This window comes from Silurus meridionalis, chromosome 1 (genome assembly GCF_014805685.1).
Source record: "Silurus meridionalis isolate SWU-2019-XX chromosome 1, ASM1480568v1, whole genome shotgun sequence".
In the NCBI taxonomy this organism is placed as follows: Eukaryota; Metazoa; Chordata; class Actinopteri; order Siluriformes; family Siluridae; genus Silurus; species Silurus meridionalis.
In genome coordinates, this window is record NC_060884.1 from 15497897 (window position 1) to 15520899 (window position 23003).

Consider the following 23003-nt stretch of genomic DNA (forward strand, 5'->3'; position numbering starts at 1 on the left):
TGTTATCAAAGAACACGTGATTACGTTTAGTAACCCATAGTTTTTTTTTTAACTTGCTGCTGTGTTTAACTAGGGGAGATATAGACCACTCCCGGATTGAATGCAATCCCGCTATACCTAATTACATGGGCTTTGACCTTCTGGCTCCTAGCATTGCATGTGCTAAGGATGACAGACACATTCAGTCTATAAAATTGCACAAAGGTGTGTGGCTTAGCCCAACCAGCTGCCACACAAATTTCCTGAACAGAAACTCCCTTAAGTAGGGCCCATGATGTCACCATCCCCCTAGTAGAGTGGGCACTTAGACCCTCAGGCGCCTGAGAACTTCTGCATTTATATGCTAGTGATATAACCTCAACAATCCAGTGGGACAGCCGCTGTCTTGACACTGTATCTTGAGGAGCAGCCCATTCTTCCTGAATTCTGCTGTTCTCTTGACATATGTATCGAGAGCCCGCACCTGGCACAATGAATTCAAACTCTCCTCCTCCCTAGAAGAGAATGGAGGAGGGTGGAAAGCCGAAAGCTCTGCAATGGGACTTCTAAAAGAAGAATCCATTACTATAGGTACAAACGCCAGGTTAGGGCAAAAGTAAACTTTTGAGAGCCCTAGTTCAAACTGTAAACAGGATGGACTGATAGACAGCACTTGCAGCTCGCTCATATGCTTAGCTGTCACCAGAGCCACAAGCAGCGCCGTCTTAAGAGAGAGAAATTTCAACCCTATGCCATCCAATGGCTCGAAAGGATGTTGACAAAAGGCCTCCAAGACCATAGACAGATCCCACAGTGGAACCATCTGCCTAGACACTTACAGCGTGCTCCTTTCATAAAACGACTTATTAAAGGGTGCCGACCTGCAGGTTCATTGTCATTGCCAGGTTCATTCCTCTGGACAATAAATCTGCACCCCTGTTCCATACGCCTGGGACATAAGTGGCTCTAATGGATAAGACCCTCGTGTCAACTGATTCAACTGGAGGGAATGTATGCCTTCCTCCCGGTTGATGTATACGACCACCATGGAATTGTCAGTTTTATTAGGACATGTTGACACTTTATGAAGGTCAGAAACACTGCCAACAACTCCAAGTAGTTTATATGTCTCAAGATCAGCTGTGGAGGCCAAATGCCAGCCAACTAGGGACGCGTCCATCCTCATAGTAACTCTAAATGACACCACCCCAAGGGAATCCCTGACCGAAAAGTTGCAGGTTTTCCCAATGGTGGAGCATTTTGAATCTATACTGAGCCCTAGGTATTCCGTGCACTGCGCAGGCATCAATCGGCTCTTTTCCCTGTTTATTCTGAATGAGAGGTGGTTTCGGTGTCAGCTTGCGAGTTAGAGGTTGAAAGCTCCGTCCTCTTGTTTCCTGATAGCGTTGGTTTTCCTCATTTTCTTGAAAGCTGGACCAAACAGACCTTTAGCGGGGTCGTAATCAGCATCCATTGTCTCTGCTTTCTGCGTGTCGCCCAAGCCTGACAGGTTCAGCCATAACACTCTCTCACCTGGCACAGCTAAGCCCATCACGCGGCCGCAGCCCTGAACCGCGCCTCATGAAGAGCGCAGAATAAGGTAATTTACCACACAAATCTCATCCCAGAGTGCCGGGCACTCCCTTGTTGAGCTTTCACCCTATCTTCCTTCAAAATCTCTGCCTGGTATGCGGACAGTAAAGTCACAGTGTTCAGCGAGCACACTGACTGTGCCGCATGTTTGTACATCCTCTGATGAATGGACGCCGTCAGTCTTTCTATTTTGCTTGGCAGCGAAATTTGAGAGGAGGCGGAAATAGAGTGCCAATTCGGATGGAGGTGATAGGCCACCGAAGACTCTACCGCTGGGGGTCCGGCCAACCCCAGGTCTCCCATCCCCTGAATATCTAGCTTAGAGCACCCTTTTGTGGGAAGCTTACTTTTGAAGGGGCTAAACCAATGGCGAGACATCTCCTTCATGCAAGTTGGTATGGTGGGCAGGATTTGTCTCGTTGCAGGTTGAGCAGGCAGCAGCTTTTTCCCATCATAGAGATCCCTTTTAGCTCCTTCTGCATCCTGGGCCACGGGCCAAGCTAGGCCTAGCTTAGCAGCTGCTCGCTTGCATACCTCGTCGCCCGCCATGTGGGGTATCGACTGTTGGGCCAGGAAGGGACCACTGTCGTCCTGATCCTTGTCCTCCATATCCAAATCGAGGAGGTCAGAGTTAGCATCGTCCTCTGCATCCTCGTCGCATGGTCGTTCCTCCTCCTCCATGAGGAGGTTATCGAACAGAGGTGGCATGACCTGCGATTCGGCCTCCATCGAGTCCACCCAGTTTGTGGTAGCTCGTGGCTGATGGTCAACGGCCGTGGATATCGCAGCAAAACCAGACAGACATGGGTCTTGTTGGTTAGCCACCGCCACTCTCAGCCGTCTCTCTAAAGTTTTCACCGGCACTGACGCACAGAGAACGCATACTTGTGGGTCCGCAAGCGGCATTTGAGCATGCTTCAGGCCCATGCACACAATGCACATTGGGTAAAGGGTCCCTGCCTGAGATGGTTGCTCCAAATGACGATGGATATGGGTGGGATGCAACCTCCCTGATGTTGGACAAATTCCCCCTGATGACCGTTGACATGGCTGAGTACAGAGAAAATCAAGACTCGTCACAACACGTTAGTCGAATATCAAGCTAACTACCTTTAAAGGCTTCTCCTTGATGCGTGTAGCCTTTAGTTAGCTTGATGCCACTAATTCCCTACTGTGTAATTTAATACCCGATAGGTCGAAAAAGGAATAGCGCGCCATGATGCGGACACTATACCGAGTTTCGCGATGTCGCTCAGCACGATCCTGTTTGACGGGTCTCGCAGGTGGTTGCAGAAGCCAATGACGGCCCGCACGATGAACAGTTTAGCAGGAAACTGGATGTGCTGAAAGAGCTTGATTTAGTCCCTCACGGGAAGAAAGTTTAAATGATATTGTAAGGGGTCAAGACAGAGGTAGTGTCATAGGAGCTTCCGTAGTTAGTCACGCCCAATGCGATGGTTCTTCTGCCGTTGTGAGTCTAGTCTTCTTGACACCTTTAAAACACATTCAAATTTTTGCTTGCTTTTTAAAGGTGTCAAGAAGACTAGACTCACACCGGCAGAAGAACATGGACTACCACAAGGACTACTCTAGGATGTATTTTGAAAGCTTAACCTGACTAACAAACAGCAACAGACTAGCTGTCCACACTAGGCTACGCTATAAGAAAAATTAATTGGGTGGCACCTGCAATGGTCATACCAACGAGGTGGAATGTATGTGCACGCACGTTTTACCTGTTCACAAACAGGGCACCTAGCAAACAGTTCCTCATTCTTCCCCCCAGCAGGGATTCAAGGGGGTGGTGGAAAGTTGAGAAAAACAGCACAGAAAGAGAGAGAAAAAGGGATCGAGTTAATGTGTTTTTCCACATTTGCCTTGCATTGTTTCATTGTTATACTGAAATAAGCACGCACTCCCAAGAGGGGGAGGCATTTAACTGCAGGAGGCACTCAACATGGCTCAACATGCTCCAGGCTTGCCTACCGGTATTAAGAGCTATCAAGGCGCAAAGCTAATATGTTTTGGTCTTTTATAAGGTACACAATAAGATGCACATTTGACTTGTTTTATTATTATAACACTACTAATCTAATAAATTGTGTCCCAAATACTTAAGCTGTGTCCCAAACAGTGCAATTATGTCCTAAATACTTACTATTTATCCCACAACCAAGTGTGCATTGTGTAGTTTAAGCATTGAAGTCGTTTTAAAAGTAGCTTGCTGTAACTTTTTTAAAATCTTTTTTATTTAATTTATGTTAAATATACAATTTTACCTCCTTGAATCCAGAATCAGTGTTGTTTTCCATTCATAGTACGCAAAGGCCTACAAACATGGCCACACTCTGCCAGGAATGTTGCCTGGTCCAGCATAGTTCCGTAGGTTAACTCTGCATAGAGTTTTTCACAGCCATAGATTGAGCACCTGATCATTGAGAGGAGGGTGTCTTCCTTGCCACCATGTTGCTCTTTACCTTAAACCGGGTCAGTGTATCTGGAAAGGAGGCATCACAGTCACAAGCGAGTGAAGTTGTCTTGTAGTTTGTGATTGCTTGGATGCGACGGGTGTCTCCGCTGTCATGGAAGTGGCTGTGGATTCTCTTGTTGTGTTCACGTTTTGCCTCTCTATTGGCTCGAGACGGTTTGGCCCTTGCGGTTCTTAAGGCTGTCTTGTCTCCTGCTCTGAAGGCGGAGTCTCTAGACTTTAGCGGCGCATGCACCTTTGTGGTCATCCATGGCTTCTGGTTGGAGTGTGTATTGATGGTCTTGGTGATGGTCACTTCATCAACGCACTTGTTGATGTAGCTAATCACTGATGATGTGTACTCCTCCAAGTTGATGGAATCGCCATTGGTTGCAGCCTTCTCAAACCTGTCCTAGTCAGTGTACTCAAAACAGTTCTGAAGAGCAGAGGTTGCTCCTGCTGGCTAGGTTTTCACCTGTTTCAGAACTGGTTTAGAGTGTCTGACGAGCAGTCTGTATGCTGGAATTGGCATAACAGACATGTGGTCTGAGTAGCCGAGGTTCACACAGTGCCTCTATTGCATTAGAGCTGGGGGGAATGTACACTCCGACAATGAAAGCAATAGTGTATTCCCAGGGTAAATAAAATGGGCTGCATCTTATAGTCATGAACTTCAATAGGGATGAGCTAGTTGAGTGGAAGCGCTAGAGAGAGCTAGAGAAGTTCCTGGTTTGCCAATTTACAGCACTAATTCATAACGGTTCAGTTCCACTGACACACCCTATAGAGGCTTGTTAAATAAAAGGCCCAAGAACCTACAGTGAACTCCTAAGCTATTCAAAGACTCCAAGACCTCAATGAAGTTTCACATAAGCTTACATCCTAAAACACCCAGATACCTAAAAATCTAGATGATGCTTTAAAAAATGATTTTGGGCCAGTGATATTGTAAAATTTTAGAAAGAAACCTAAGCTGTTCTGAGTCTTTTTTAAAAGGTTGTCCTCAGCTAAATGTTACTACACCAGTAACTAAGACTCCTGGCAGTTAAATAACTCGTGGAAAAGTGGTTCCACTGTTTTCAGGGGGTTTAATATCTGTTCATTATATACACTAATCATAAGATTATAATTACATCTAGGCAGCCAAGAGACTTAACTTATGACAGGCAAGGTAGACTTTGTTTTTTTCTAGGTTCGTATAAGATATACACAAGACATATAGTTTTTAATTCAATTCAATTCAATTCATTTTTATTTGTATAGCGCTTTTAACAATGAACATTGTCTCAAAGCAGCTTTACACAGATAATGTGGTGATTAAACATAAATATGTTCTTTGTAAGTATGTTTGTCCCTGATGAGCAACTGTGGCAAGGAAAAACTCCCCGAGATGGCATAAGGAAGAAACCTTGAGAGGAACCAGACTCAAGAGGGAACCCATCCTCATCTGGGTTGCACCAAATGTCCATTTGAAGCAGATATACAATGTTGTGGGGTACAGTGATGATGATCAGAAGCAAACTGCACTCCCGAGTCAGTGCAGCAGACCGCCGACACCAACTACAGTCCAATCCGTCCTCAAAGCACCCGTTCTACTCCGGAATTAAGAGACCGTCCCGAGCTGCACAGAAGTGTGAAGATCCAAGGAGGGAGAGGGGCAGGAACACTGGTCACTGGAGCCTCAGGAGCATGTTTAACTCGACAGAGAGAGAGAGAGAGAGAGAGAGAGAGAGAGAGAGAGAGAGAGAGAGAGGGTGACGGGAAGAGAAGGATATGGATTATTAAGTGTAACTATTGGTGTATGAAAGTTAATGTCACTGTGCAGTTTGGACTCCGGCAAGACTCGCTATGGCAGCATAACTAAAAGGGAGAACCAGAAGGTAACACAGACATGAGGGATCTCTGGGATGAGGCGACCCACCACACCACCGTCAACAAACCTGAGTGAACGTGTGAATGTGAGGGACGACAGCATACAAATATACCAGTTCACCAAACACTCTATATCCATGTTCCCTCCAGATCTGTGCCTTTACCTAAGAGAAATCTACTGATAAAAGGCTTGACTAAATAAATACGTTTTCAACCTCGACTTGAACACTGAGACTGTGTCTGAGTCCCGAACACTGATTGGAAGGCTGTTCCATAACTGTGGGGCTTTATAAGAGAAAGATCTGCCCCCTGCTGTAGTCTTCATTATTTGAGGAACCAACAGATAGCCAGCACCTTTTGATCTAAGTAGGCGTGGAGGATCATACTGGTACAGAAGTTCACTCAGATACTGCGTGCGAGACCATTGAGTGCTTTATACGTCAGTAGTAATATTTTATAGTCAATGCGAGATTTGATTGGGAGCCAGTGTAGACTGATTAAAACAGGGGTGATGTGGTCATATTTCCTAGATCTAGTGAGGACCCTTGCTGCTGCATTCTGGACTAACTGAAGCTTATTGATGCACTTACTCGCACACCCAGACAGTAAAGCGTTACAGTAGTCTAATCTAGAAGTAACAAAAGCATGAACCAGTTTTTCTGCATCCTGTAACGACATCATATTTCTAATCTTAGCAATATTTCTAAGGTGAAAGAAGGCGATTCTGGTGATATTATTCACGTGAGACTCAAAGGAAAGACTCGGGTCAATAATCACACCAAGGTCTTTGACAGCCGTACATGCTGAAACAGAAACACCATCCAGAGATGCTACGTAATCGGAAAGTTTACTTCTAGCTGCATGTGGTCCTAGTAAAAGTACTTCCGTCTTATCTGAGTTGAGCAGAAGAAAGTTATTAAGCATCCACTGTCTAATGTCCTTTACACACTTCTCAACATTGTTAAGCTGATCTCTCTCATCTGGCTTTGCTGAAATATACAGCTGTGTGTCATCAGCATAGCAATGGAAGCGAATCCCATGTTTATGAATAATTTCACCAAGAGGCAGCATATATAAAGAGAAAAGCAGTGGGCCTAAGACAGATCCTTGAGGAACACCAAACTTTACCTCATAGAGCGTGGAGAACTCACCATTTACATCCACAAACTGATAGCGATCAGTCAAATAAGACCTGAGCCAAGAGAGAGCTGTTCCCTTTATTCCTACAACATTCTCAAGTCTAGCAAGCAGTATAGTGTGATCAATGGTGTCAAAAGCTGCACTAAGGTCGAGCAAAACAAGTAAGGAGACAAAACCCTGATCAGAGGCCAATAACAGGTCATTTACCACCTTAACTAGCGCCGTCTCTGTGCTATGATGAGGCCGAAATCCTGACTGATACATTTCAAAAATGTTATTCATAAGCAGATGTGAGCATAACTGCTGTGCTACAACCTTTTCTAAAATTTTGGATATAAAGGGGAGATTTGATATCGGTCTGTAGTTGGACAACTGACATGGGTCAAGGTCAGGTTTCTTAATAAGGGGGTGGATAACTGCCAGTTTGAAGGATTTCGGTACATAACCAGTGCTAATGGAAGAGTTAATTATTTTTAAAACAGGTTTGATTACCTCTGGAGCTATCTGTTTAAAGAAACTAGTAGGCAAGGGATCGAGAATACAGGTTGATGATTTTGATGAGGAGATTAATGAAATTAAGTCACTCTCATGAATAGTAGTGAAGCTTTGTAATTGATTGTCTGCTATAATGACACTGCTGTCTACAGGGTTACTTGTAAAATAATTTGGATTTATATTAACCGCCTGGATTTCTTGCCTGATGTTTTCAATTTTATTATTAAAAAAGTTCATGAAATCATTACTACCTATTGATGGTGTGCATGTTAGCGCAGTGCTTTTATTCCCTGTTAATTTTGCTACCGTGCTGAATAAAAATCTAGGATTATGCTTGTTATTTTCTATGAGGGTGGAGAAATATGCTGATCTGGCAGCACTAAGAGATTTTCTATAATTTAGGAGGCTCTCCTTCCATGCTATTTGAAATACTGTTAATTTTGTTTGACGCCATTTACGCTCTAGTTTTCGAGTGTTCTGTTTTAAGGTGCGCGTATGATCATGCTCATTTTAATGCTGACTCTTTTTACCTGAACAGTCCCAATCGATCTGAAATGCTCAGGTAATGTGGGCATAAAACACTTTTTGTTTTACAGAAGTAGGGGGAAAAACAACTGTTTATGTTATTTCTTTTGAATAGTTCTACAGCAAAGGTTTAGAAATTTTTGATTGGGGCCTAAAAATAAATACTGCTGATAAATAACTAAATACTGATGTTCCAAAATAACGTTATTTTATTAGGGTCACAGTGTGTTTCCTTTCACATTTAGAAACATTTTATACAGTCCTTTTAACAACTGGAATGTCACAAAGCTGCTCTACAGAAATACAGAAATCGATTTAATTTTATATCCCTGATGAGTAAGTTTCATAGCAAAAACTCCCTGAAAAGAGTAAGAAACCTCTGTGACTCAGAAAAAAACCCATCCTTTTCTAGGTGCCAAGATATATGGCAATTATGAGTCATTACTTTCTCATAACCTTATATAAAGTCAGTGTGTTCATAAGATCTTCAATATGGAAATCTGGATCTTTTATTTCATTACAGTTTTTATTAGCGTGACAATCACACAATCAAAAAGCATGCAGACAAACTTCACAAAGACAATAGCCTGTCAAACCAAGATCCCTGGAGTTATAGGGAATCAATGCTCCATGTTTTGCACTGTGATGCATTATGAATAAATTTATGACCACATAAATGACAGCAGAACATAAAGGGGAAAAAATATTATCTTACACTCAATTAAGATGGCAACATGCCAGCAAACACTGAACCCTCTATGTGCTTGCAATAAACTTATGGGCACACACAGCAACAGGGAGGCCACCCCTCTGATGATGACACACAAATCAAATAATTCCAATGAATCAAATATATGTTCCAGGTGGTAGCATTGCAAGACATATCCAGTGTTCTTGTTTTAATCCTAAAATTGGGTTAAATAGAGAGAATATTTTTATGGGGCACCTATGTTTTCATGAGTTTCTGTTGAGTAGTCTGGTTTCATCCAACCTCCCAAAAACATGTAATTGTGTGGATTAGCTAAGATTAATTGCCCTAGGTGTGAATGACCACATGAATGCAAAAAGTGTGCTTTGAAAGACAGGTTTTACATGTAGTACCCCTGGCATATTCGCAAAGAGACCTGGACTCACCAAGATACTGAAAGTAATGTGCATTACCTAGTTTTAGATTAGATTCTTTATTGTCATTGTGCAAGGTACATGTACATGTTGTTTTTCCAAAATTATAAAGAGTAAACATAAATAATTGCCTTATACGGGACTAATAAGATTCATACATTTTATTGTAATAATGAATTCAACATTTAAATGATACTCCATGAACATAACATAAAGCAACAATATAAAAAAACTTCTGAAAATAGCATATTTTAAATATTTTAATAGTTAACAATATAAACTTAAGGAAAGTGGTACAATAAGACATACAATAGGACAAAGGTATATTTATACAGTTAATAAGCAGCTCAATGACTATTGGAATGGATGTGGACTGTAAATATCAATGATCTGCTTCAATAGCTTAGGACCACAGATTGAATAAACAGTTCTGCATTAAGTGCCTATCATTGAACAGCACACCTTAAATAATAAACAATAAACAGTAAACAATAAACCTATACATTCCAACTTTATAATTGTTTTATCTCAGCAAAATACAAATATAACTGAACTGAACTAGATATGTGAAGATAGATAGATAGATAGATAGATAGATAGATAGATAGATAGATAGATAGATAGATAGATAGATAGATAGATGGATGGATGGATGGATGGATGGATGGATGGATAGATAGATAGATAGATAGATAGATAGATAGATAGATAGATAGATAGATAGATAGATAGATAGATAGATAGATTATTATAGATTATTGATTTGATCACTTTGTTAATCACAGAGGGAATACATTAAGTCATGTATTGTGCATGTGTAAATTATTAGTAGAGTTTATATACTAATATAACATTTAATACTTTTATATTATTATTATTATTATTATATTATTATTATTATATTTAGGAGGTTTACTGTGGTGTTATAACACATTTACGACCTCTGGATACTAAGTGAGACTGTGTGCAGGGTGAATGAATGTGAAAGTGTGTGGTGAACCCGCTTAAAAGTGCTAGACGATGGCTACGCCATCGCCTCTCATTTCTATGGCCAACTGCACCGCTTGCGTCATCACACCTGGTTCCCATTGGCTGAAAGGTGTGTCGGTCATATGATGACCAATGGCTGTGCAGCTACAAGATTTAGATTTTAATTGTCCCCGCCCACCGAGAGAGAAGACATAGGGGCTGGAACAATATTGTCACGTTAGAGTCGCACGTCTTTGTAATGTTATAGATTAGACTTTTATATACTAGATAATATCATAGACGTTGTTACATGATATATGATATTTAATTGATAATATATGAGTTGGTTTAGCGGACTAGAGCGTCCGTGTCGTGTATGTGGGTGTGTTTTAATCCGAGCGTCTAACCCCAGGTTTATCTAGACTAATCAGGACGCTATGTGTGTCACTGTGAAAACCAGTTGGGTGTGAATGGGAATACTGGGAAGCGAGATGGCACGGTGCTGGATGATAGTGCTGATTGCTCTGTTCTGGGGTGAGTCTGATCGGATCGGTTTTCTAACACTTTTATATACTCCTTTATTCTGAATGTACAGTAACTCACAGTATGTACATGCGCTGAGTATCTGACACTGACACCTGATCTCATTTATTTATTTGACTGGTTCGTGTTATTTTGTATCTTAATTACGAAACAGGCAAAGAAATAATCTTTCTCATACAGTCCTGCAACGTTTAAGCCTTACCATGAAAGCCAGACTTTTATATTCATCCAGACCCAAACCCAGCAGTTGAGTGTTCAGTCACAGTGTAGAGGGTTTTTACATTCTGGCTGTGCTGGTTGTGTGAGTTATAATCAGATATACAGCAGACACGTAGGAGCAGGTCGGGACATTTACATGGTTTGTGTGTCACACACCCCTAGTGGTCACACTTTTCATTCTGTCATGATCCGCTTTAACAGACTGACTGAACCTGTACTCCTGCTGATCTGCTCCACTTTTGAGGATAAACAGGGATGTTTGTCTGAGTACAGGTGGGGTGGAGGGGAAAATCGTGTATCATGTCATCACAAGTACATCAGACACATGACACATACAGGACCTTGTGTTTTGTTTTTTAGGTTGTGTGTGTGTGTGTGTGTGTGTGTGTGTGTGTGAGTGTGTGTGGGGTGTGTGTATACCTCCTATGTAATTAGTAAAAGGTTGACAGTGAGGTGTGCACAGTGCAAACTGCTTATCCATATAAGGCGAAGCTTCTAATGACAGTATGTACACAGAGCTCTGTGTGTGTGTGTGTGTGTGTGTGTGTGTGTGTGTGTGTGTGTGTGTGTGTGTTTACAAGTAGGCAAATGAGTCATAAAAGTAAGTTCAAAAACGTTTAGATCATATTCAGACATTTCAATAAACCATTTAACGAAGTACAGACGAGCGAAACGTATATTTTTGACATTGTTCTAAATCATTGGATAAAGTACTATTTAAAATCTAATTCAGTTTCATTTGAATATGTTTTAGCAAATTGATTACGAATATAATGTTAGACATATAAAATCAGTTTATCACTAATGAGCAAGCGAGTGGCAAGAAAAAACTCCGAGACGGTATGAGGAAGTAAAACTTGAGAGAAACCAGACTCAAAAGGGAATCCATCCTCATCCCGGTGACACTAAATTCATTACAGTTTTATCATTTTTAATGTTGTGAACTGTTCACTGATGGACACTTGAGAGCAAAACTTAAAAAGGTTTAGAAATCTAGAAATTGAAGGATGTCTGCTATAATTGAAGATTTGGTTATACTGCTATATTATGCACAAGAGTCAAGTGGTGAGATTAATGTATTAAAGTGTACAGTTGTATTATCGGTACTAATAAAAGACTGACACACATATAAAATACTGTTCATCTCCAAGTCTGACATAACTGATTACCAGTGTACCCTTAGGATGAGAACAGCACTAGTTACTACATGTATAAAGCTCTTTTGTTGAGATGCACAGCTCATGCTTGCTTTGTGGGTTGGGCTGCCAAGTGGGGTGCTGAGCAACGGGTGAGAGTAAGTAAACAAGCTTAGAGTCTTCATAGTCGAGGAGTTTGCGAAGTCGAGAACTAAGCCCCATTTTGGGTATAGTCAGATGTAGTCATGCATATCATTATGTCCAATGCACCTTGTACATCCATGGGACCTGTAGGAAAATATGTAAATGCTTAAGCTTAATACAAATGTAAGATCTCAGGAAAGCTTTTAAGAAATATCGTTTTCCTGGTCACTTTTATTGATTTATGAAATCATCTGATCACTTTTATTTTCACCATCATACACATTCTTGCAAGCCACAGCATTGCTGTATTCCAAACAAAGCAGAATAGTATGAAATAAAAAGAACATAAAAATGAAACAACATGGTTTCTCTGTCTTGGAGCTGGGAAGATCATAAAATCATCAGCATTATTGAAAAACAATGTTTTATGACTGACAAAAGCACCTTTCAAAAAATCAAAATGTATAAGTAATTGTATGTTTTCAGATTAGTTGGTGTATTGACTAGGCCCAAGTCTCACACAGTAAGTGATTCTGTTCTAGGGTTTTGTCAGATTGATTGTAAATTCTTTGATACACCCATATGTTTTATTTTTATTATTAAAGCGAATATGCAAATAATGCAGTAATTATATATATACGTGTGTGTGTGTGTGTGTGTGTGTGTGTGTATATGTATATTTCTCTTTACGTATCTCACCCACTCATTCACTTTCTGTTTCTCTTTTATATATTTGACAGAGTTTCAGAGTGTTGTGTGCCGTGAGGTGACTCTTCCACCAGGTCCATTGTATCGTGTAGCTGGATTCTCCCTGTCTCTGCCCTGTAATGTTTCAGGGTATCAGGGTTCACGAATCCAAGACTTTGAGTGGTTCTTGCACCGTGAGGATGCAGAAGGAAGACAGATTGGGGTGGTGTCCACTAGAGATAGAGGCTTTCCTTATGCCCCTTTCCAGGGGCGTGTAAATTCAGGTGAGGTTCGGGTGGAGAGGGACTCTGGTGACAAAGCCAGACTGGTGATTCAAAGGCTTCTGCCAGAAGATCAGGGACGTTATGAATGTTATACCCCAAGCACTGATGCGCAATACCAAGGCAGCTACAGCGCATCTGTGGATGTCAAAGGTATCTAACATGAATTCTAAATGGAACATATTTATACTGGCGTTTATATTGGTTACATTTTTTTGTTATGTTGTTGTAATATCTTGTATTTATCGTTCACAGTGATTACAGACACGCTGCTGATAACCCACACTCGGATTCTAAACGGTCAGCCTGTGATAGAAGGGACAGAGCTTCAGCTGACATGTGCCGCTGCTGTTCACTCAACACAGCACACACATTTGTCTGTCACATTCGGAATGCGAGGCAGCACAGACTCCGGGTCTCTGGGCCACAACCTAAAGGAAATTATCTCTATCGACCGTGAGTTACGTGTAACCCCTGGCCGGGGAGGCTCTTATGAAAAGAGGTACAAGAATGGTGAGATTTTTATGGAAAAGAGGAGTGGAGATGATGAGAAGGACCTTTACATTATGAAAATAAGCGCGCTGGCATTGGAGGATTCCGGATCGTATTTCTGTGAGGCAGCACAGTGGGTCTTGGACCCATCAGGCCAATGGGAACGCATCGCCCAGAGAACCATGGAACTGGGAAACCTCTCTGTGCAACCACTTGGTAAGAAGTTGCAACATCTAACTTCTTATTTTTATATTCCATGAGAAATCTTGTTTTATCATAGTACTCCCCAAAAAACCCCCAAGCAGTTTGGTCTAAATAACACTGCTACTGTATATTAAAGCTGACACATTACACATTATGCCAAAACGCTAATGATACCATGATGCATAGTTTGCACTTTGTCCAGTTTAAATATGATCCCGCTTTGAGTGCTCGATGTGTTTACCGTTATATTGATATTTGGTTTCCTAATGTTTTATTGTGCTTTATTTATGTGAGAGACAGTGACAACACTAATATATATTCAACATGGCTTAGAAGAAGGGCTGCAGCTATCGAGTTTTTTAGTAATCGTAATAGTAAATACTAATTAATCGAGTAAACAGATAAGAAGTACTTTTTCTTTATTAAAGAGCGATACTAAATATACAAGAGAAAATAAGATGGGTCGCTTAAAATAAACAAGTAATTTGTTTCCTTTTTAGAAAAATTTACATTTTTATTGCTGAAATTGCATACAAGATTATTTGTGAAAACTAAACCCATTTAGTGCATTTGATTGGCGTATTACATCAAAATGCAAATTAAAATATGTATATAAAAATATATATATAAAAAAAAAAATATATATATATATATATATATATATATATATATATATATATATATATATATATATATATATATATATATATATATATATTTTGAATGACTTTTTTATATTTTAGTTTGAAATTATACAAAACTTTGGAAACTTTCTGTCATTTTCTTTGGCCTGAATCTTCTGTTTTGGTTGGAAGCCAGTTTCCGGCTACATAAAAAAAAAGTTTGCCTAATTCCAATTCTTTTTTTTCTCGGAAAAGTCGGACTTGCAAGAAAAAAAAACGTCTATCAACGTAGCAGAAACAGGCTTTCATACATACTTTAATTCTCGTAATTCTGGCTTTATTACTCACAATTCTGACTTTTTTTCTCGAAATTGCGACTTTATTTCTCATAAACATCCAACATTTCTGGTACATCCACCAGTAACCATGTTGTGGGTTGAAGCTGTTGGTGTATGAACAAGGCTCCTCTACTTCATCTTGTTCAGTCTCCTCCAGAGCTGATTGTTAGACAGAGTTCTCTACAGGGATCGGAGGCTGAGTTTGATACCATGCGATTCTTTTGATTGTTGCCTATTTCATTTTCAATGTGTAAAGCTTTTTGGCACTGCAGGGGGGAGACGCCGCCCTATTGGCTAAATTAAAGTAATACTTGCGAGAAGTAAAGTCGCAATTATGAGAGAAAAAAAAAATCAGAATTAGGCGAACTTTTTTTTTACGTTGCAAAAACGGGCTTCCATAGTGTTTACCTGTCCAGAGCGGTCCAGAGTTTAGCTGGTGGTGTATCAGTAGTAATGGTCCGTGGGGAAACAAAATGCTCCGTGTGTAGTCAAATGGACTAAACCAAGCATTGAAACATTTTTGTATCTGATCACTCGAGTTACACAGAGGAATCGTTTCAGCCTTACTTAGAACCCTGATTTTCAAAATGGGATCTGTGAAAGCATAATAGCCAAGGGGTCTGCGATTATTATTATTATTATTATTATTAATATTATTATTTATGCATATACAAAAAAAAAATGTAATGATAGTACAGACAATGGGTTTAAACTGTCAGTCCTTTAGGTTAAAAGAGAAGGTAGTAGATAGAACTTTATAATGTTGGTGTGAGGTATTATTAAGACTAAACCATTCGTGTGGTGGGATTGTTATAAAATCATTGCATCCCTGGAAAGCTTCTTATTTAAAATATCACTTATTTAATCATTATAAATAATTTGTTCTGTACAATACCTGTTTAACACTTGTTATTTGCTGAAGCGGACAGTCTGTCTGTGAGCACCATCCCAGCGGGTGAGGTGACACTTCAACCTGGGTCTCCTCTCAGCCTGACGTGTCAGGTGTCAGGTGTGGGTTCATGGAATCGCTCAGCTCTGCTGGTGCAGTGGTTGCGGCGTGGGCCAGCAGGAGGAGTGGATGTAGAGGTGGCCCGCATGAGCCCCAACGGAATCGTGAGCTGGGGGGATGACATCAGTAGTGGAGGAGGGGGCAGCATGGAGAAAGGTGCAGAAGGGAGATTTTCTCTGCGACGCTTCTCCACCCACCCGGTTGATGCTGGACAATATCGCTGCGCTGTGAGTGTGTACGCTGGCAAGCTGAGTCCGGCACCGTCCAGCCCTGCTACACTTACTCAGAGGTCAGAGGGTGTAATGGTCAGCCTTAAGACGAAAGGTGAGTGTCTGCGAGAACGGACGTTGACTTAACATTTGTACTGGCAGTATAGGGTAATATGAAACCGTTATGGTTTTATTCCTATGTAGATAATGTACAACTATTGTTCCTTTTTGGCATGGTACAAAAAAAATTTAAATTTAGGGAAGCTAAATAGCAAACAAACCTTGTGAATAAACGAGAAAACAGTATTTCTATGTTTGGCAATGTAGAAAATGGTTTGTGTTTAAGTGTTTGTGTAAAGTTCTTTGTATTTGCATTTTTGGTAATCTCACATAAATCACCAGCATGTAAGTTTGATGATGCCCACAAAACTCCATTAAAAAGGTCAAAGTCATCATGTGGAAAGAGCAAAAGGCTACTAATGCAATGCTTTTAACCATGAGCATTAAAAAATATTACTAATGAGTCACAGCAGAGTAACAGCACGGGAAATTTAATCCGTTATATAGAGTGGTCACAGAGGTTCTTATGTCATTCCTGTGTTTAAAATGCTGATTTTCCTTGTGTTGGCACAGAGGTGAGTGTCCTAGCAGTCATCGAGCTACCACATCGGCCACTCCTGAAACGTGGAAGCACCGTCACTTTGCTCTGTAATGTCTCCGTGGTGACCACAGGCCCCGTGCAGGTGGAAGTGCAGTGGTGGCAGAAGAAGCGGGTGGTAGATGGGCAAGTAAATTTGGCCCCGGGAGCTGACAAAGGCAGTATACTCGCAACACTGACCTACGATGGAATGTCTAGTATATATAGCAATGGAAGTGAAATAAGCGTTGACCGTATTTCTACTGGAAGCTACAGACTCCGCATCTTTTCAGCACACGAGGATGATCAAGGGGATTACCACTGCAAGGCAGAAGTATGGACCCAGGACCCTCATGGAGGCTGGTACAATACAGGTGCCAGGGCAGAGTCAACAATGGTGCATGTATATTTATATGCAAGAGGTAAGTTTAGGGAAATAAAAATATAGAACTTATGAACAGTGTAATATTGTGGCTTTGTTGGTTCTTCTACTTCTCCTTTTCATAGCCTTCAGTGTTAACAGCTTAGGTTTATTTTTATTTATTAGTTCGGTAGTTTCCAAGCCATTGTGGGGGAAAAAAAGAAAAAAATCCAGAAAGGGCATTGTATATACAACATATTTGTGGTCTTATTACTGTGAAGTCTTTATTAAAGAAAGAAAGAAGGACAGAAAGGGATCCTTGTTAAAGAAAGATCAATTTTAGCCGCTTTCATTAATTTTGACACAACAGTAATGACTTAGTTTTAGTGACTGCTATGCTATTGTTTACACGTGTTTGCCAGTAAGAGCCAGCATGAACTGTTGAACTACTATATACGGATCTGTTGTTCGCATTTATTTTCTCTCTCTTTGTCCAGTTGCTGACCTTCTCCTTATACCACTGGTGGTTGGTGTCTCCTCTGCCCTGTTTGTGGGAGTGGTCATCATTGCCATGGTAACATGCTGCTTCATGAAGAGACTTGCCAGTCAGCGCTCCAAGAGCAGGAAGTAGGATACTGACTGCTTCCCCTGCAGCGATTACTGCCAGATCATTAAAACAAATTGTACAGGAATATACATATATCTAAGAGTATACTTAATGGAGGAATGAAGTATACCAGCGTCTGTTGCCATGTTTATAAGAGACTGATTGTTGGGTTGAATTATAAACTCACACATTCAAAGTGTGCCAACAAGTTCATTCTTTTTTTCTAAGCCACAATTAGCCTGATACTGTTGGGTATAAACCTGAAGTTGTCAAATTAGCATCAATCCACATCTAAAACTTTTTTTTATATATATAAATGTTGTGATATTTTTAACAAAACCTGTTTTTGGTACAAGAAACTATATAGAATGTTCCTATATAGCATGCCATAAAAGTTTCACCATTGATTTTATGGTATTAATGAAACAGTAGAATGAAGCAGAATGTTGCACTGATCTCTGTAGAGTTAACGACAGGCCATTCCACTTATACACGCAGAGCCCACACACACACACACAATTTGTGCATTCTGTACTGTAATTAAGCAAAGGCTTGGTGAGAGGATTAGGTTTCACTGTATTGAATAAGCTAAACACTGTGTGTAGCATCCCAGTAATTTAGAAATCAACATGGAGCCACTGAATGAATAGAGCCATGCCACTATAGTAGTAATAGTTTGTCAGATACTGCATTAAATGAACAGGGATTCTATACACTGTAAAATAAATTCAACTTCTAGAAAGATTCGTGACCAATTTGTAAAAAAAAAAAAAAAAAAGAAAGAAAAAAAAGGGAAAATGCTGATGAATATGATCTGTATATTCTGCTGCTGAAAGGCTAATTGGTGCTTTATGTATACTGTAATAAAGCAGTACTTATGAGAGCACTTAAGCTGCCAGTAGACACATTTTAAAATAGACATACTCGGAAATGCTGTCAAAAACTGAACATCCAGGTCAAATAAAAATAAAAACTTGTAAATGCCAACTTCCCAGCCAAATTGGCAGGACCAATGAGGGTCAAGAACCAAACCGATCCTTAATTTAAATGTTGTTATTGTTTTTAAAAGCTTTATTTTTTATTTGACTTTTTTTCTGTTTTATTGAGTTTTTTGTGTCTTGCATTGCACTGCAGGTGCTATTGGTACTGTGAAATGGATTTATTTTGTATTTTTTCAATACATGTATTTTTTCTTTTGTACATTTGTGTGAATACTTTCATTTCGGTTTACTGTAGCCAACTGTGTAATTGTTTGTGCAATTTTGAACTCATTTAGCTATAGTATATTAAATGAAATAGTAAGAATAAGAAAAGAGGATAATGGTCTTGAGTATGGTGGAAAAAATAAGAGAAAGTACATTTATCTGCAGCAGTTTGGCCCTTTTTAGGATAATCGAAGTGCTTTGCAATGTTCAGCTCCGAAAGCAAATTTATCCTTGTGACCATTTCAGCAAGAATATCTCAACACATGCCTTTTAATATGCATGTTTACAATTGCAGAGACACTCTTATCTCCTTATTAACATTGTCATGCACGTTCTGGATTAATAAAGCTTACAGCCTAATGGCAATTTTTTCTTAATTCTTATTCTTTCCCGTTGCTGGATGGTTCTGCATAGTTTTGCATGGACAGGCTTGCAAATGCAATCTAATGCAAATATCAGGCCTCAGAATTAATGTACCCAAAATAAAACAGGCACAAGTGAATTTTCTGTTTACCGTCTTCTTTTGTGTATGTTTTATGTGAACTAGAATGATGAATAGATTGCCTATTTTGGTTTTATAAAGCTAATTTTTGTGATTTTGTAATTGTAATAATTAGATGTCCATAAAACACTTTCATTCGGCAAGAGTTGACAGTGAACAGTGATTATTTTCATTGTCAGTGTCTGCTTGTACTGTGTAATTGTGATTCAGGGACATGAATAATTAATAAAATTGAGATGGTGAAAGACTTATGGATCGACAAATCAATTATTAAAAACGAACACACTGATTGAAATAATTTAGTCCATTGTATTTATAAATAACTGAGCCATCGCTTAGCTCCAGCCCACTGCCTTCAATGTTTTTAAAAGTGTTGTGTTCTTTCTGTGTAATTACAATTCAATAATGCACTATTATACTTTATATATGTGTACTCTGCTTTCAGGATAAGCATTTAGCATTTTTTAATGCCTTCAATACATTGGATTTGCACTGTGGCATAAGTAGAGGCAGTTCTAGGGTCTGAGGGGGTCTTCTGGCCTTTCTTGTCCTCTTTAAATTTTACCCAGATGCCAATATAAAGAATCGGAAATTCGCCAAAAAATTTTTAATGCGCATGTTGGCTTTAATTATATTCCAAACTAATCATATAGGTTTATATTATTATTATTATTGTTGTTAAAATATATTCCATATAGTCATATAACTTTAAATCTATGATCCAATTATATGATAACTGACAAAGTGTAATATTCTGCGTGCATTATGTCATGCTAGCTTCCCAATTAATTATATAGTCTATGCAGGCCACAATAAAACACCTCTGGTGAAGTTGTGGATATACTCTGTGCATATATATATTCTCATACAATCCTATTGATATAATTCAAGCAAAATGAAAATTTATAACTGCAAAGATAGATAATTAACCTTTGCATGCATCAAACATCCACCACACTTCTGCTTCCTCTTTATCACTTCTAGGCATTGAGGTTAGTTTAATTTTGAAAAGCATTTACAAGTGTCACAAGTTCCACATGCTAGAGAAATGTCACCTCTAGCCTAGTTCCTTAGTTAGTTAGGGGTCCAAAACTCATGTAAAATAGTCTTGTCTGTCTTGTAGCTACATTTATAGGTATCTACCAATCCAACTACATTAAGTCACCATACCATACTGGAGCATCAGCACTGGCCCATGTAGAATTGGAAGAAGGAGACCTGGATAAAAAAATCATGTTTTCTTTTTCTTTTACATTATTACAGCAGCATGTGCATCGCGTACCTGGCAAAGGGATGGCACCAGGATGCACCATGCAAAGAAAGTGATTAACTATATATAGTGATGCTCTGGCAAATGTGTTACTTGAAATCATTGGGTCCAAATTCAAGTGGATGTTACTTTGCCACATACAACCTTCCTAATCATTGTTGAAGATTAAGTATCACAAATATCAAGTTCACAACTAACAGGACACAAAGTATCTGCTGATAACATCTTGGTTCCAGATGCCACATCACACATTAAGAGGTCTTATGGAGTCCATGTCTCAATAGGTCAGAGCTGTTTTGAAGGCACAAGGGGTTCTATACAATATTAGGCAGACGGTTGTATGGTATTGGATTATGGGTGTAATCCAATGCAACAAAAAAACTTTCCTTGAAATTTTTAGAATAACTTGGCAAAAATGAAAGAACATGTTAAAAAAAAGGTTAACTTTTAAATACAACACCAATTCCAAAAAAGTTGGGACACTGTAAAATGTAAATTAAAAACAAGATGCAATGTTTTGCAAATCTCATTAATACATATTCTATTCACAATAAAACATTCAGTTTTCTCAGTAAACACAAAGAATATATATTATTTTGAGGAAAAAAAATAGGTAATTTTGAATTTGAGGTCTCAAAAAAGCTGGGACAGGGCCTTGTATACCAGTGTGTAGCATCACTTCTGTCTCTATACATCTTTACATACTGTACAGTACCAGTATTTGTGGATGACTTGGCCAATATTGATAGTCACCCTTGTCCCTTGTGCATAGAGATTTCTTTAGATTCTTTTAAACTTTTGATAATTTATGAAACGTAAAATGATGAGATATTCAACCGTTATGCTGTTGAAGAACATTATTTTGAAATTGTTCCACTATTTGTAGATAGTCTTTTACAGATTGATGAAGCTCTTGCTACCTTTACTCCTGAGAGACTCTGCCTCTATAAGATACACTATTTATAACTAATCATCTTACTAACCTGTTGACAATTAACCTAATTAATTGCAAAATTGCAAAAAACTTGTTTATTTTTAATAACACTTACTTTTTCCCAACTTTTCAGGATGGTTTGCAACCATTTGAAATTACCTTATTTTTTCCTTTAAATGGTACATTCCCTCAGTTTATTCATTTGATATGCTTTCTATGTTCTATTGTGAATAAAAATGGGCTTATGAGATTTGAAATCATTGCATTCTGTTTTTATTTTGCGGCGTTGTATGCACATTTTCTTATATGATTACAATTGCTGAACTTTATGCTATCCTATCATCAGTGGATAGGTATTCTAGTTCTAGGAAGCTAACCACACATGTGGACGTGTGGAACTTGTTGCTCACATGCCTTGACAGCATACTGGCTGAAATGAGAATGAGACACAATTTGCAGCCTGAAAAAACACTCAAAGAAAGCAAAACCAACCTAAAGCCAGTGACTCAGTAAACACAAATCTTATGTCATAAACAAAGTTTAAACCTAACTAGAGTCAAGTGAAAGAACATGTTCAGATTGAACCACATAAAAAGTCTGGAGTATTACAATGCACATGGCTAAAACACATTCAATTGAACCTTCAGGAAGTACATGTGGTTGTATGAAAGGTAGTAACACTTCCAACCATATTGAAGACACATGCTAATGTACTTACTAATGAACATTGCAGCATCAAAGATATTACACAGTGAAACTCATCCAGTCAGGCTGCAAGTCAGATAACTAAGTGGAAAAAACTAGAGCACTTTAAGCCATTAAACCCATTATTTCTGTCATTAAGGAGGAAGGGTCAGTTAGACTGTATGTAAACTTCAAAGTGTCTGAATTAGGAATGGGCTATACCACTCCTTTTTTTTGCTATTTAAATTTTCTTTACCAGCCAAGTACTTGGAAAAACCAGTATAGTGGATACTGATACCAATTCTTATATGTAATATATATAGTTCTTAAAAGCCATCATTATTAAATATTAAATAAATTGCAATGACCTGGTTGGGCTTTGTTGAGTTTATGTAAAAAAATTAAATAACATAATCAATTAGACAAACTAAAAAGATAACGGTTACACAAACCATATTTAAACTGTCACATGTTTCTATACTCCTCTTTATGGTTAAAAAAACAACAAAAAACCAAAAGGATGTTCACATTTCTCCTTTTTGAGTCTGTTTTTAACTTTGACCAATCAACTCTCCCTTCTTTAACAAAAAAATCTCTCAGAAGCTACAGACACATATGAATGACTGACAGAATCTGACTTGTTATATAAAAATTTATTTGCCCATCCTACTATTAATCCAGTAGTAGATTCTACTTATTGCTGACCTTTATTCTGGGTTGTGTGATGATACTTGTACATGCATGATGTCTCAGTCT

The 23003-nt window shown here is 39.0% G+C and overlaps 1 protein-coding gene across 1 annotated transcript; it reads left to right on the top strand.

The window, feature by feature from the left end:
* Positions 1-10367: 10367 nt before the first annotated feature.
* Positions 10368-19606, top strand: igsf8 (immunoglobulin superfamily, member 8). The gene is made up of 6 exons (XM_046856381.1): positions 10368-10696; positions 12945-13325; positions 13428-13880; positions 15752-16162; positions 16681-17106; positions 17543-19606. Exons 1-6 carry the CDS (start codon positions 10633-10635, stop codon positions 17674-17676), a joined length of 1869 nt encoding a protein of 622 aa, XP_046712337.1. The 5' UTR covers positions 10368-10632; the 3' UTR covers positions 17677-19606.
* Positions 19607-23003: the final 3397 nt, after the last annotated feature.